Source organism: Triticum aestivum, chromosome 5A, assembly GCF_018294505.1.
Source record: "Triticum aestivum cultivar Chinese Spring chromosome 5A, IWGSC CS RefSeq v2.1, whole genome shotgun sequence".
NCBI lineage: Eukaryota > Viridiplantae > Streptophyta > Magnoliopsida > Poales > Poaceae > Triticum > Triticum aestivum.
In genome coordinates, this window is record NC_057806.1 from 120,912,817 (window position 1) to 120,928,505 (window position 15,689).

The 15,689-nt window shown below is 45.6% G+C and overlaps 1 protein-coding gene across 3 annotated transcripts; it reads left to right on the top strand.

The window, feature by feature from the left end:
* Positions 1–9,483: 9,483 nt before the first annotated feature.
* LOC123102580 (putative pentatricopeptide repeat-containing protein At3g16890, mitochondrial) lies at positions 9,484–13,011 on the top strand. 3 transcript variants are annotated; one of them, XM_044523980.1, is made up of 3 exons: positions 9,484–11,708; positions 11,827–11,928; positions 12,516–13,011. In XM_044523980.1, the coding sequence occupies exon 1, from the start codon at positions 9,556–9,558 to the stop codon at positions 11,602–11,604; it is 2,049 nt and encodes a 682-aa protein (XP_044379915.1). In that variant the 5' UTR covers positions 9,484–9,555; the 3' UTR covers positions 11,605–11,708; positions 11,827–11,928; positions 12,516–13,011. The 3 variants fall into 3 exon arrangements, with proteins under 3 accessions (XP_044379915.1, XP_044379914.1, XP_044379913.1); XM_044523979.1 differs by having other exon boundaries at positions 11,827–11,924; XM_044523978.1 differs by having other exon boundaries at positions 11,827–13,011.
* Positions 13,012–15,689: the final 2,678 nt, after the last annotated feature.

A 15,689-nucleotide genomic window follows, 5' to 3' on the forward strand; every position in this document is an offset into this window, starting at 1 on the left:
ATCGAATCTCGGGCAAGTAAAATACCGCTAGACAAAGGGAATTGTATACGGGATCGATTGAGTCCTTGACATCGTGGTTGATCCGATGAGATCATCGTGGAACATGTGGGAGCCAACATGGGTATCCAGATCCCGCTGTTGGTTATTGACCGGAGAACGTCTCGGTCATGTCTACATGTCTCCCGAACCCGTAGGGTCTACACACTTAAGGTTCGATGACGCTAGGGTTATAAAGGAAGCTTGTATGTGGTTACCGAATGTTGTTCGGAGTCCCGGATGAGATCCCGGACGTCACGAGGAGTTCCGGAATGGTCCGGAGGTAAAGATTTATATATAGGAAGTCCTGTTTCGGCCATCGGGACAAGTTTCGGGTCATCGGTATTGTACCGGGACCACCGGAAGGGTCCCGGGGGCCCACCGGGTGGGGCCACCTGCCCCGGGGGGCCACATGGGCTGTAGGGGGTGCGCCTTGGCCTACATGGGCCAAGGGCACCAGCCCCAAGAGGCCCATGCGCCTAGGGAACCCTAGAGGGAAGAGTCCTCAAGGGGGAAGGCACCTCCGAGGTGCCTTGGGGAGGATGGACTCCTCCCCCCTTCTTGGCCGCCGCACCAGATGCCATCTGGAGGCTGGCCGCCGCCCCTTGGGGTGGGAAACCCTAAAGGGGGCGCAGCCCTCCCCTTCCCCTATATATATGAGGCCTAGGGGCTGCCCATAACACGCGATTTGATCTCTCGTTGGTGCAGCCCTGCCCCTCTCCCTCCTCCTCTTCTCCCATGGTGCTTGGCGAAGCCCTGCGGGATTGCCACGCTCCTCCACCACCACCACGCTGTTGTGCTGCTGCTGGATGAAGTCTTCCTCAACCTCTCCCTCTCTCCTTGCTGGATCAAGGCGTGGGAGACGTCACCGGGCTGTACGTGTGTTGAACGCGGAGGTGCCGTCCGTTCGGCACTTGATCATCGGTGATTTGAATCACGACGAGTACGACTCCATCAACCCCGTTCACTTGAACGCTTCCGCTTAGCGATCTACAAGGGTATGTAGATGCACTCTCCTTCTACTCGTTGCTGGTCTCTCCATAGATAGATCTTGGTGATACGTAGGAAATTTTTTGAATTTCTGCTACGTTCCCCAACAGGGGCATCATGAGCTAGGTCTATTGCGTAGATTCTTTGCACGAGTAGAACACAAAGTAGTTGTGGGCATTGATGTTGTTCAATATGCTTACCGTTACTAGTCCAATCTTGTTTCGACGGTATTGTGGGATGAAGCGGCCCGGACCGACCTTACACGTACTCTTACGTGAGACAGGTTCCACCGATTGACATGCACTTGGTGCATAAGGTGGCTAGCGGGTGCCAGTCTCTCCCACTTTAGTCGGAACGGATTCGATGAAAAGGGTCCTTATGAAGGGTAAATAGCAATTGGCATATCACGTTGTGGTCTTGCGTAGGTAAGAAACGTTCTTGCTAGAAACCCATAGCAGCCACGTAAAACATGCAACAACAATTAGAGGACGTCTAACTTGTTTTTGCAGGGTATGCTATGTGAGGTGATATGGCCAAGAAGAATGTGATGAATGATATGTGATGTATGAGATTGATCATGTTCTTGTAATAGGATTCACGACTTGCATGTCGATGAGTATGACAACCGGCAGGAGCCATAGGAGTTGTCTTTATTTTTTGTATGACCTGCGTGTCATTGAAGAACGCCATGTAAACTACTTTACTTTATTGCTAAACGCGTTAGTCATAGAAGTAGAAGTAGTCGTTGGCGTGACAACTTCATGAAGACACGATGATGGAGATCATGGTGTCAAGCCGGTGACAAGATGATCATGGAGCCCCGAAGATGAAGATCAAAGGAGCTATATGATATTGGCCATATCATGTCACTACTCTATTTGATTGCATGTGATGTTTATCATGTTTATGCATCTTGTTTACTTAGGACGAAGGTAGTAAATAAGATGATCCCTTACAAAATTTCAAGAAGTGTTCTCCCCTAACTGTGCACCGTTGCTACAGTTCGTCGCTTCTAAGCACCACGTGATGATCGGGTGTGATGGATTCTTACGTTCACATACAACGGGTGTAAGACAGTTTTACACAGCGAAAACACTTAGGGTTAACTTGACGAGTCTAGCATGTGCAGACATGGCCTCGGAACACGGAGACCGAAAGGTCGAGCATGAGTCGTATAGTAGATACGATCAACATGAAGATGTTCACCGACGTTAACTAGTCCGTCTCACGTGATGATCGGACACGGCCTAGTTGACTCGGATCATGTGATCACTTAGATGACCAGATGGATGCCTATCTGAGTGGGAGTTCATAAGATGAACTTAATTATCCTGAACATAGTCAAAAGACCTTTTGCAAATTATGTCGTAGCTCGCGCTATAGTTCTACTGTTTTAGATATGTTCCTAGAGAAAATACAGTTGAAAGTTGATAGTAGCGATTATGCGGACAGTAGAAAGCTTATGTCCTTAATGCACCGCTCAATGTGTTGAACCCCAAACGTCGTTTGTGGATGTTTCGAACATCGAACATACACATTTTGATAACTACGTGATAGTTCAGTTAAATGGTTTAAGTAGAGGCACCAAAGACATTTTCGAAACGTCGCGGAACATATGAGATGTTTCGAGGGCTGAAACTGGGATGTCAGGCTCGTGCCCACGTCAAGAGGTATGAGACCTCCGACGATCTTCTTAGCCTGCAAACTAAGGGAGAAAAGCTCAATCGTTGAGCTTGTGCTCAGATTGTCTGAGTGCAACAATCACTTGATAGTGATGTTTCTCCAAAGTCATTGCCACCAAGCTGCTAGAGCTTCGTGATGAACTATAACAGATCAGGGATAGATATGATGATCCTTGAAATATTCGCGTTGTTTGACACCACGAAAGTAGAAATCAAGAAGGAGCATCAATTGTTGATGGTTGGTGAAACCACTAGTTTCAAGAAGGGCAAGGGAACAAAGGGATACTTCATGAAACGGCAATTCAGCTACTGCTCTAGTGAAGAAACCCAAGGTTGAACCCAAAACCGAGACTAAGTGCTTCTGTAATAAGGGGAACAACCACTGGAGCAGCATTACCCTAGATACTTGGTAGATGAGAAGGCTGGCAAGGTCGATAGAAGTATATAGGATATACATTATGTTAATGTGTACTTTACTAGTACTCCTAGTAGCACTAGGGTATTAAGATACCGGTTCAGTTGCTAAGTGTTAGTAACTCGAAATAAAGGCTACGGAATAAACGGAGACTAGCTAAAGGTGAGCTGACGATATGTGTTGGAAGTGTTTCCAATGTTGATATGATCAAGCATCGCACGCTCCCTCTACCATCGAGATTTGGTGTTTGCGTTGAGCATAGACATGATTGGATTATGTCTATTGCAATACGCTTATTCATTTAAAGAGAATAATGGTTACTCTATTTATTTGAATAATACCTTCAATGGTCTTGCACCTAAAATGAATGGTTCATTGAAATCTCGATCGTAGTGATACACATGTTCATGCCAAAAGATAGTAATGATAGTACCACCTATTTGTGGCACTGCCACGTAAGTCATATCGGTATAAAATGCATGAAGAAGCTCCATGTTGATGGATCTTTGGACTCACTCGTTTTGAAAAGTTTGAGACATGCGAACCATGTCTATTGGTGTATATGCATGAAGAAACTCCATGCAAATGGACCGTTCGGACTCACTTGTTTTTGAATCACTTGAGATATGCAAATCATACCACATGGGCAAAATGACTGAAAAGCCTCGTTTTCAGTAAGATGAAACAAGATAGCAACTTGTTGGAAGTAACACATTTTTGATGTGTCCAAACCAATGAGTGCTGAGGCATGCAGTGAATATCGTTATGATCTTACTTCACAGATGATTCGAGTAGATGTTGAGAATATTTACTTGATGAAACACAAGTCTGAATTATTGAATGGTTCAAGTAATTTCAGAGTGAAGTAGAAGATCATTGTGACAAGAGGATAAAATGTCTATGATATGATCATAGAGATGAATATCTGAGTTACGAGTTTTGGCACACAATTAAGACATTGTGGAAATTGTTTCGCAATTAATACCGCCTGGAACACCATAATGTGATGGTGTGTCCGAACATCATAGTTGCACCCTATTGGATATGGTGCGTACCATGATGTCTCTTATCGAATTACCACTATTGTTCATGGGTTAGGCATTAGAGACAAGCACATTCACTTTAAATAGGGCACCACGTAATTCCGATGAGATGACACCGTATGAATTATGGTTTAGAGAAACCTAAGTTGTCGTTTCTTAAAAGTTTGGGGCTGCGACGCTTATGTGAAAAAGTTTCAGCTTGATAAGCTCGAACCCAAAGCGGACAAAATGCATCTTCATAGGACACCCAAAACAGTTGGGTATACCTCCTAATTCAGATCCGAAAGCAATATGAATTGTTTCTAGAATCGGGTCCTTTCTCGAGGAAAAGTTTCTCTCGAAAGAATTGAGTGGGAGGATGGTGGAGACTTGATGAGGTTATTGAACCATCACTTCAACCAGTGTGTAGCAGGGCACAGGAAGTTGTTCCCGTGGCACCTACACCAATTGAAGTGGAAGCTTATGATATTGATCATGAAGTTTCGGATCAAATCACTACCAAACCTCGTGGGATGACAAGGATGCGTACTACTTCAGAGTGGTACGTAATCCTGTCTTGGAAATCATGTTGCTGGACAACAATGAACCTACAAGCTATGGAGAAGCGATGGTGGGCCCAAATTCCGACAAATGGTTAGAAGCCATGAAATCCGAGATAGGATCCATGTATAAAAACAAAGTATAGACTTTGGAAGAACTACTTGATGGTCATAAGGCTGTTGAGTACAGATGGATTTTAAAGGAAGACGGACGATGATGGTAAATATCACCATTAAGAAAGCTCGACTTGTCGTTAAGATGTTTTCCGACAAGTTCAAGGAGTTGACTACGATGAGATTTTCTCACTCGTAGCGATGCTAAGAATCTGTTGGAATTATATTAGTGATTACTGCATTATTTATGAAATCTTGCAGATAGGATGTCAAAACATTGTTTCCTCGACGATTTTCTTGAGGACAGGTTGTATGTGATACAACCGGAAGGTTTTGTCAATCCCGAAAGATGCTAATAAGTATGCAAAGCTCCAGCAATCCTTCTAAGGACTGGAGTGAGCATCTCGGAGTTGGAATGTATGCTTTGATGATGATCAAAGATTTTGGGTTTGTACAAAGTTTATGAGAAACTTGTATTTCCAAAGAAGTGAGTGGGAGCACTATAGAATTTCTGATGAGTATATGTTGTTGACATATTGTTGATCAGAAATGACGTAGAATTTCTGGAAAGCATATAGGGTTATTTTGAAAGTGTTTTTCAATGGAAAGCCTGGATTAAGCTACTTGAACATTGAGCATCAAGATCTATAAGGATAGATCAAAATGCTTAATAATACTTTCAAATGAGCACATACCTTAACATGATCTTGAAGGTGTTCAAGATGGACCAGTCAAAGAAGAAGTTCTTGCCTGAATTGTAAGGTACGAAGTTAAGACTTAAAGCTCGACCACGGCAGAATAGAGAGAAAGGACGAAGGTCGTCCCCTATGCTTAAGACGTAGGCTCTTCAGTATGCTATGCTGTGTACCGCACCTGAAGTATGCCTTGCCATGAGTCAGTCAAGGGGTACAAGAGTGATCCAAGAATGGCTCACAGGACAGCGGTCAAAGTTATCCTTAGTAACTAGTGGACTAAGGAATTTTTCTCGATTATGGAGGTGGTAAAAGAGTTCGTCGTAAAGGTTACGACGATGCAAGCTTGACACCTATCCGGATAGCTCTGAGTAGAGAGACCGGATACATATAATGGAGCAATAATTTAGAATAGCTCCAAGTAGAACAGTTGTTTGGAATAGCTCCAAATAGAGCGTGGTAGCTGCATCTAGGAGATGACATAGAGATTTGTAAAGCACACACGGATCTGAAAGGTTCAGACAAGTTGACTAAAACCTCTCTCACAAGCAACATGATCAAACATAAAACTCATTGAGTGTTAATCACATAGTGATGCGAACTAGACTACTGACTCTAGTAAACTCTTGGGTATTAGTCACATGGTGATGTGACCTGTGAGTGTTAATCACATGGCGATGTGAACTAGATTATTGACTCTAGTGCAAGTGGGAGACTGTTGGAAATATGCCCTAGAGGCAATAATAAATAAGTTATTATTATATTTCTTTGTTCATGATAATAGTCTTTTATTCATGCTATAACTGTATTATCCGGAAATCGTAATACACGTGTGAATACATAGACCACAATATGTCCCTAGTGAGCCTCTAGTTGACTAGCTCGTTGTGATCAACAGATAGTCATGGTTTCCTGGCTATGGACATTGGATGTCGTTGATAACGGGATCACATCATTAGGAGAATGATGTGATGGACAAGAGCCAATCCTAAGACTAGCACAAAAGATCGTGTAGTTCATTTGCTAGAGCTTTGCCAATGTCAAGTATATCTTCCTTTGACCATGAGATCGTGTAACTCCTGGATACCGTAGGAGTGCTTTGGGTGTATCAAACGTCACAACGTAACTGGGTGACTATAAAGGTGCACTACAGGTATCTCCGAAAGTATCTATTGTTTTATGCGGATCGAGACTGGGATTTGTCACTCCGTGTAAACGGAGAGGTATCTCTGGGCCCACTCGGTAGGACATCATCATATGCGCAATGTGACCAAGGAGTTGATCACGGGATGATGTGTTACGGAACGAGTAAAGTGACTTGCCGGTAACGAGATTGAACAAGGTATCGGTATACCGACGATCGAATCTCGGGCAAGTAACATACCGATAGACAAAGGGAATTGTATACGGGATCGATTGAGTCCTTGACATCGTGGTTCATCCGATGAGATCATCGTGGAACATGTGGGAGCCAACATGGGTATCCAGATCCCGCTGTTGGTTATTGACCGGAGAACGTCTCGGTCATGTCTGCATGTCTCCCGAACCCGTAGGGTCTACACACTTAAGGTTCGATGACGCTAGGGTTATAAAGGAAGCTTGTATGTGGTTACCGAATGTTGTTCGAAGTTCCGGATGAGATCCCGGACGTCACGAGGAGTTCCGGAATGGTCCGGAGGTAAAGATTTATATATAGGAAGTCCTGTTTCGGCCATCGGGACAAGTTTCGGGGTCATCGGTATTGTACCGGGACCACCGGAAGGGTCCCGGGGGCCCACCGGGTGGGGCCACCTGCCCCGGGGGGCCACATGGGCTGTAGGGGGTGCGCCTTGGCCTACATGGGCCAAGGGCACCAGCCCCAAGAGGCCCATGCGCCTAGGGAACCCTAGAGGGAAGAGTCCTCAAGGGGGAAGGCACCTCCGAGGTGCCTTGGGGAGGATGGACTCCTCCCCCCTTCTTGGCCGCCGCACTAGATGCCATCTGGAGGCTGGCCGCCGCCCCTTGGAGTGGGAAACCCTAAAGGGGGCGCAGCCCTCCCCTTCCCCTATATATATGAGGCCTAGGGGCTGCCCATAACACGCGATTTGATCTCTCGTTGGTGCAGCCCTGCCCCTCTCCCTCCTCCTCTTCTCCCATGGTGCTTGGCGAAGCCCTGCGGGATTGCCACGCTCCTCCACCACCATCACGCTGTTGTGCTGCTGCTGGATGAAGTCTTCCTCAACCTCTCCCTCTCTCCTTGCTGGATCAAGGCGTGGGAGACGTCACCGGGCTGTACGTGTGTTGAACGCGGAGGTGCCGTCCGTTCGGCACTTGATCATCGGTGATTTGAATCACGACGAGTACGACTCCATCAACCCCGTTCACTTGAACGCTTCCGCTTAGCGATCTACAAGGGTATGTAGATGCACTCTCCTTCTACTCGTTGCTGGTCTCTCCATAGATAGATCTTGGTGATACGTAGGAAATTTTTTGAATTTCTGCTACGTTCCCCAACAGGGGGCACATCTAGACACACAAGTTGATCATTGAGATCGTTCCTTAGCCGTGTGCGGTGCCCCCTGCCACCATATTCCATCTCGATTATATCGTTGTAGTGCTTAGGCGAAGCCCTGCGTCGGTAGAACATCAAGATCGTCACCACGCCGTCGTGCTGACGGAACTCCTCCCCGACGCTTTGCTGGATCGGAGCCCGGGGATCATCATCGAGCTGTACGTGTGCTAAGAACTCGGAGGTGCCGGAGTAACGGTGCTTGGATCGGTCGGATCGGGAAGACGTACGACTACTTCCTCTATGTTGCGTCAACGCTTCCGCAGTCGGTCTGCGTGGGTACGTAGACAACACTCTCCCATCTCGTTGCTATGCATCACCATGATCTTGCGTGTGCGTAGGAAATTTTTTGAAATTACTAAGAAACCCAACAGTATGCTCCTTGCGGATGATGTGTTGCTAGTCGATAATAGTCGGACGGGGGTTAATAGAATTGATAGAATTGGAGCTATGGAGACAGGCTTTAGAATCGAAATGTTTTAGCCTTAGTAGAAATAAGACTGAGTACATGAGGTGTGTTTTCAGTACTATTAGGCGCGAGGAGAAGGAAGCTAGCTTTGATGGGTAGGTGGTACCTCAGAAGGACACCTTTTTGTATCTAGGTCGATGCTGCAGAAGAATGGTGATATTGATGAAGATGTGACTCATCGAACCGAAACTTGAATGGATCAAGTGGCGCCAAGCTTCTGGCCTTCTTTGTGATAAGAGAGTTCCACAAAAGCTAAAAGATAAATTCTATAGGACGATGTTTGACCTGCGATGTTATATGGCATTAAATGTTGGCCAGCTAAATGGCGACATGTCTAATAGCCAGGTGTAGTAGAGATGTGCATGTTGAGATGGATATGTGGCCACACAAGAAAGGATCGGGCCCAAAATGATGATATACGCGAGAGAGCTGAGTGACGCCGGTTACGGAGAAGCTTGTCCAACATCATCTAAAATAGTTTGTGCTTCAGCGCATGTCTTCAGAAACACCAATGCATAGAGGGTGTTAAGACACATTGATAACGTCAAGAAAGGTCGAGGTAGACTAACCTAACATCAAAGGAGTTTGTAAAGAGATACATGAAAAACTTTGTTGGTGTTGTTATATGTTATCGCGAGGATGACAATTTTCTGTAGCAAGCATGGCATTCCTGGCAAAAAATTGAAAATGACATGAATTTGTCATGCTTGCTAAAAGAAACTACCATCCTCGTGACAACATAATTTGCTATTTGAGTGTTGGATTTGCCATGCTCATAAACCCGACACTTGATTTGCAACGAAATCCAAAAAAACAAAAACAAATCATAGACCCGGATTTTAAACTTCCCTTCCCAAATTTGGAAAACTTGAATTGAAGTTGAATTTTCATTCTTGAAGTGATTTTAGAATGGTTAGCTGACAACTCTCCACTAAAACCCTGCAAACCTCTCCACGAGACAGGAGAGACACCGCGCCGCTCCCCAAAACATTTTGTCTGAATTTCTTCCGCCTCCCGGTCGAAGCGGATGGCGATGGCAGGCAGGAGGCGCCCCGATCTCCTCCTGCGCTGCCGCGCCAATCTCTCGGCCCGTAATCCGCCGAGATCCAACCTTTCCACCAACTCCGGCCGGAGTCCGTCCGAACCCGCCGACCCGGCCCGCGCGGCGTCGATCCTGGCCGAGAAGGACTGGTTCGCGCGGCTCAACTCGGAGTTCGCCGCCGCGCTGCCGCGCCTGGGCCCGCGCTTCGTGGTCCGCGTGCTGCACGCCGCCGTGCCCCTCGAGCCCCGCCTCTGCGTCCGCCTCTACGTTTGGGCGTCGCGGTTCGGGACCCACTTCGCGCGCGACGCCTCGGTGCGGCGGGCCCTGGAGGACGCGCTGTGGCGGCGCGGGCCGCTGGTGCTGTCCGCGGCGCTGGTGGCGGAGGTCAGGGGCTGCGGGTGCGAGGTCTCCGAGGAGCTGCTCTGCTCCATGATCGCCAGCTGGGGCAGGCTGGGCCTCGCGCAGTACGCGCACGAGGTGTTCGTGCAAATGCCGCGCCTCGGGCTGAGGCCCAGCACCGCGGTGTACAACGCCCTGATCGCGGCGTCCGTGAGGGCTGGGGCCGTCGACACGGCGTACCTCAGGTTCCAGCAGATGCCTGCGGACGGGTGCCAGCCGGACTGCTTCACCTACAACACACTCGTTCACGGGGTCTGTCGTAGTGGGATCGTCGATGAGGCGCTCCGGCTGGTGAGGCAGATGGAGGGCGTCGGGATCAAGCCGAATGTGTTCACTTACACGATGTTGGTTGATGGGTTCTGCAATGCTGGCAGGCCAGAGGACGCACTTCATGTGTTCAATACGATGAAGGATAAGGGTGTATCACCGAACGAGGCCTCGTACAGGACTTTGGTTCATGGTGCATTCCGGTGCTTGGGGAGCCACAAGGCGTATGAGATGCTTAGTGAGTGGATAGGACGTCAGCCTCCACTGCACCCAAGTGCGTGGCATACTATGCTGTATTGCTTATCAAAGAATGGGATGGCCAAAGAGGTAGTTGAGGTCGTGAAGAAGATGAAAACTAGGGGTCTTCTCCTTGACAATGCAATGTTTGGCATTGTGGTCTCTTGTGCTGTGAAGTGCCTGGAGTTGAGTGATTTGTGTGAGTTGGTTGATGATTTCGTAAAGAAAGGCGGGAATCCTGGATTTCATGTCTATATTATGATCATCAAATCCTTACTGGACTGCAGAAGTTCTTCAAAGGCAAACCACTATTTAGAGCGCATGGTTTTGGATGGGCTCTTGTCTAGTGTGGCATCTTATAACATGGTGATAGATTGCTTTGTCAAGGAAGGTGCAGTGGATAGGGCAGTGGAGATTATAAAACAGATGCGAGAGAAAGGTTTCCTTCCAAACCTTGTTACCTTTAATATACTGATAAGTGGTTACTCAAAGTTAGGGGATGTACATAATGCAAAGGCCGTTCTTAAGATGCTTATGGAACATGGTTTCATGCCAGATATCATTACTTTTACCTCCCTCATTGACGGGCTATGCCATGCCCATCAAATGGATGATGCGTTTGATTGCTTCAGTGAGATGGCAGAGTGGGGTGTTAGACCAAATGCTCATACTTACAATGTACTAATGCGTGCGCTTTGTTCAGTAGGGCACGTTAACAAGGCCATTGATCTTCTTAATAAAATGAAAATAGACGGCATTACTCCCGATGCATATTCCTTCAATGCTCCCATTTTGAGTTTTTGCAGAATGAAGAAAGTAGATAAAGCTCGTAGTATTTTTAATGCCATGCTGAGATTAGGTGTTGTTCCAGACGGTTACACATGCAACATCCTGATTAAAGCTCTGTGTGATGAAAGAAGAGTTGATGATGCCAAAGAAATTCTAGCTGCAACAGAGTCTAGTTGCTGTACTGTGACCGATCATCATCACTCATACTGGCCAATTGTTTCTGCACTTACTAAAATGGGTCGATTCAGTGAGGCAGGACAGTTGATGAACAAATGTCACATCAGAAATGTTCAGTTGGATTGTGGTTCTAATCGTACCAGAGAGCCTGCAATTCATGCCTGAGTTATCAATGTGTGAGTTGTGATTTGGTATCTAGGTGCTATTTGGTACATGAATGATGCCCTCCTCCTGCAATGAAGGCTCACAACAGGCTCATCTTTGCTAAGGTGCAGTAGACCAACATCACTGTCCATAACCACTCCTTGCAATCTGTTTTGATGATATTTCATTTGTCCTGCTCTTTTTCTTATCGAGCCAGGCATAACTGTTAAATCTTATTTGCAGATGAATCACTTGGAACTTCTCGGCACCCATTGCTTTGTATTGCATTTCAGGAATGATATGGATTTGCACATTTGCATCTGAAAATCTTTGCAGAAGAAGTCAGTATGTTTCTTCTAGCTCTTTGCATGTTTCGGTGAATTCTCTACTTAAAGGGATGAACTTCATGCAAAAATTTATAGCTGCTTTTAATTTGCGAATACTGGAGAGGAAAGGCGCAAGCTAACAAAAAGTGAATTTCATGTACTTCTAGGACTAGTTTCATTTTATTTTGGGTTGTATATGAAAATTGAAGTAAAGAGGATTAGGAAATTTAGTTTGAAACAAAGGGTAGTCAGAAATTTCTAGTAGTCCTCAGTAAGCATGTAACATCAGGTGCAAGATTCCTATAGTTCTATGTACTTTTAGAGTCTTAAAGCTGCTCACACACAAATTTGGCCGTGGAGACGGTGATGCTTTCTGTATTGAATTTGGATGGCAGAAGTATCCCAAGAAGTGCAGTCTGTAGCTTAATATTATGTGTGCTGCGAAAAGTTATGTGTGCCTTGTCATATTAAGAAGCGACCTTGGAGTGGTAATAAAAGATGCAACACAGCAATGTTCAATGTAGCTGCACTAATTTGTCTCACCTTCTCATTGAAGATGAAGACTTTATTAAAAAATTCTCATTTATCTCATTGTTTTCTTGCAAGGCTGCTGATTTCCAAAAGGATTCTTATGCTTGTGTGCAAATGCTGTTCTTTTGGGAAACAAACATTCCACATCATGCAAACTCGATGCTGTGGAGGATAATTTCTTCCAAATCCTCCTTGAGTATCTGGTGTTTCAGACTGCACCCCAACAGCGCTCCATGATGACTATGTCTACCGGTCATGGGGGAGTTTCTTATGTGAATTCTCATCGCTGCTCACTTCTGTTCAACCTGACGGGGGCTAGCTTCTGTTCTTATTCATGACCTGTTCATGGTGAGGAGGTGCGTTATTCTGGTCTTGAGGCTACTTAGAGCGTTGAACTGACACCTGGAGATGAATAACGCCGATTCACATATGTGGCCTCCTGTACCCAGTTGTTACAGCTGTATATACACCAATTGTTGCAGTTGTATATACAGTTGCTGATAGAATTGATTCTAGAAACTACATTCGTTACTTCAGACCAGGATGCATATATAAAGCTTAATTGTTCAGACGTCTCCTATCATGTGTGATCTCCTGAACCACATTACTTCACATGCAGGATCCTCCATGTTGTTACAACAGTTTAGTATACAATTTTTTTTTTAATTTCATGGGATTCTTTGTTTGGACCTGAACCTGTTCTTTATTTATTTTTTAGAGAAACGAGGAATCTTGAATAAATCAACATGTGCATGATTCTGTTATTACAGAAACCAAAGGTGGCATAAGCATATACATATAATTGGTTTCTTTAACACTTCGATTGTAAACCAGTGCCTACTAGATTTTGTTTCAGAAGAAAATAATTCACAATGAATGATACGTACTATACATAAGACCTGGCTATGGTCACTGACTGTCTCCAGCAATATTGCTGTTAGAGAAGTGGATCTTTTGTGGATGTGGTCACCAACTGTCCCCAGGATAATGATGATAGTGGACTGCAATCTGATGCGGCATGTATGCTCCAATCTCCTAGCAGTTCTTCTGAGAAGTGGTGATTCCCACTCTACCTTTATTCCCTGAAGAGATGTGTGCAGAATAACATGGAGAACGTGGGAACTAGAGCTGCTGCATTGACAAGGAAGAGGAACCTGGATGGTACTCCTATTAACCCTAAATCCAATTCTTTTGATGCCTTATCCAATAAACAATTGATGCTTAGAGCTGCTAAGTTGGTTGTGATTATTCCTGATGATGATTTTACTTGTGTGGAAATTATTAGGGAATTTGAGAAAACCAGGATGAATAATGATATTGATATTCCTGTTGTTGCTGATGCTGATGCTAATGTTAATAGTACTTTATAGTTTATACATAACTAATCAGAAAGGGGTGGGCACCCCCATTGAGATAGACCAGAGGTTTATTGCCTCTATTAATGAGGATTCTTTTTACAAGTGTTATGTCCAAGAAGAAAAGAACTAGGAAAGTTAATGTGGTTGTGTCTAGACCCGTGAGCAGTACTCCAACCCTTAATAATGCTGCTAGTTCTGCCCATCCTCTGTCTACCAGGGTGGGAAACCCTCATAGATATAAATGAATGTGATTACAGAATTGAAAGACGGGAGGGGGGCGGCTTCCTGCCTCTCTTGTTTAATAGAAGGTCATTCCCTTGATTTCCTTGTGCTTCAGGAAACTATGAAAAAGAAATCTTCTGCTGGTTTCTTTAGAAAATTGGATCCTTATGAGTTGTTTTGTTGGAAGTGATTCCTTCTGTGGGAAAAGCCGGAGGGCTTTTATGTGGTGTGGAAAAGAGAGGTTGGAGATTATCTCCGGTGAGCATGGCATATACTATCATGCAATTACTTCTATGGGATGTGGTGAAAGAAAAACTAAGTGGGGCCTATTGTTTGTCTATGGGGCTGCACATGAGGAATTCAAAGATGAGCTCCTGGTGGGGAGAAAAACAAGAAGCTTCAACGTTCCCATGCTATGGACATCTTTAATTTGATTATCCATACTATTGGGCTGAGAGAGATTCACATAAATGGCGGCAATACACGACCAGCAAACATAGATATCCCACTTTAGAGCATCTCTTACCGATCCCCTAAAAAGCGGTAGAGAATTTTACTCCTCCAAACAGCACTTAACTGATCTCTTAAAACCGTTGGAGGAGGATAAAGTTTACTCCAGGCCTGCTGTGACGCCCCAAGACCGGAGCTTCAGATGCCTTCCAGGGTTTCCCGGTTTCGTCGTGTGATTTATTTGGTTCATTGCATTCATCATTGCATCATGTCATCATGCCATCATCTCATAAATCTTCTGCATCTCAACTAAATAAATTGTGTGGATCTTCGATCCATTTAAATCGAGGGAAGAGTGACTTCTCTTTATAACATATCCTCCTAATATTTAGGGAGTTATTATAAATATTTCATTAATTTGGAATCACCAAAACACACTTGCAAGTAATTCCCCAGGCCTTTGTTACCACACATCTTAACCTCAAACTTTGTCCATAAATTCATTCATCATATTTCGGAGCTCCACCAAAAATCCGAACATTTTGGACCTTCCCAACCCTCACTTCCTATTCAAATCATTTGAATTTAAATCAAATGAGTTTGAATTTAAATATCTCAATCTTGGCCTTTTCTATTTTTCTCGGTACAAACACATTTTTGCGACCTCAAGAAAATTATCCTCATGCCCAGATTCCATCCCTAACTTCTCTTTCTTTTCTTTCTCTTTTTCTGTTTTGTTTTTAAATGGAAAAAGAGAATTTAGAGAAAGGGAGAGAGAGGGAGGTCAGCCCACCTGGGCCTCTCCATCCCCACCGGCCTGTTAGACCTCCTCCCAACTGGGCCTCCCGCGCCGGCCCATCTAATCCTAACCCTAGCCCAGAACACCCCCTCCCGACCCCCTGGTCTCTCCCCCTCGCTTTCCCCTTGCGCCGCCAGGGAGGACCGAGCCCGATCCCACTTCTCTCCTCGATTCCCTCCTCCTCACACGCTCGCAACAGAGAGAGGGATCACGATCCCGATCCCCATGGCCACGCCTCCTCGCTCCTTCCCTTGCCTCTGCAATGTCAGCCTGCACCGCCACCATCGTGCAACTCCTCCGCCGCCACCATTCACGCACGCACAGCACCCGCAGCGGCGCTGCTTCCCTGGAGGTCGCGCCCCAGCAAACTCCTCCGTCGCCCCTCCGTCGCCTCCCTGCCATGGCGCCCGCGCCTCCAGC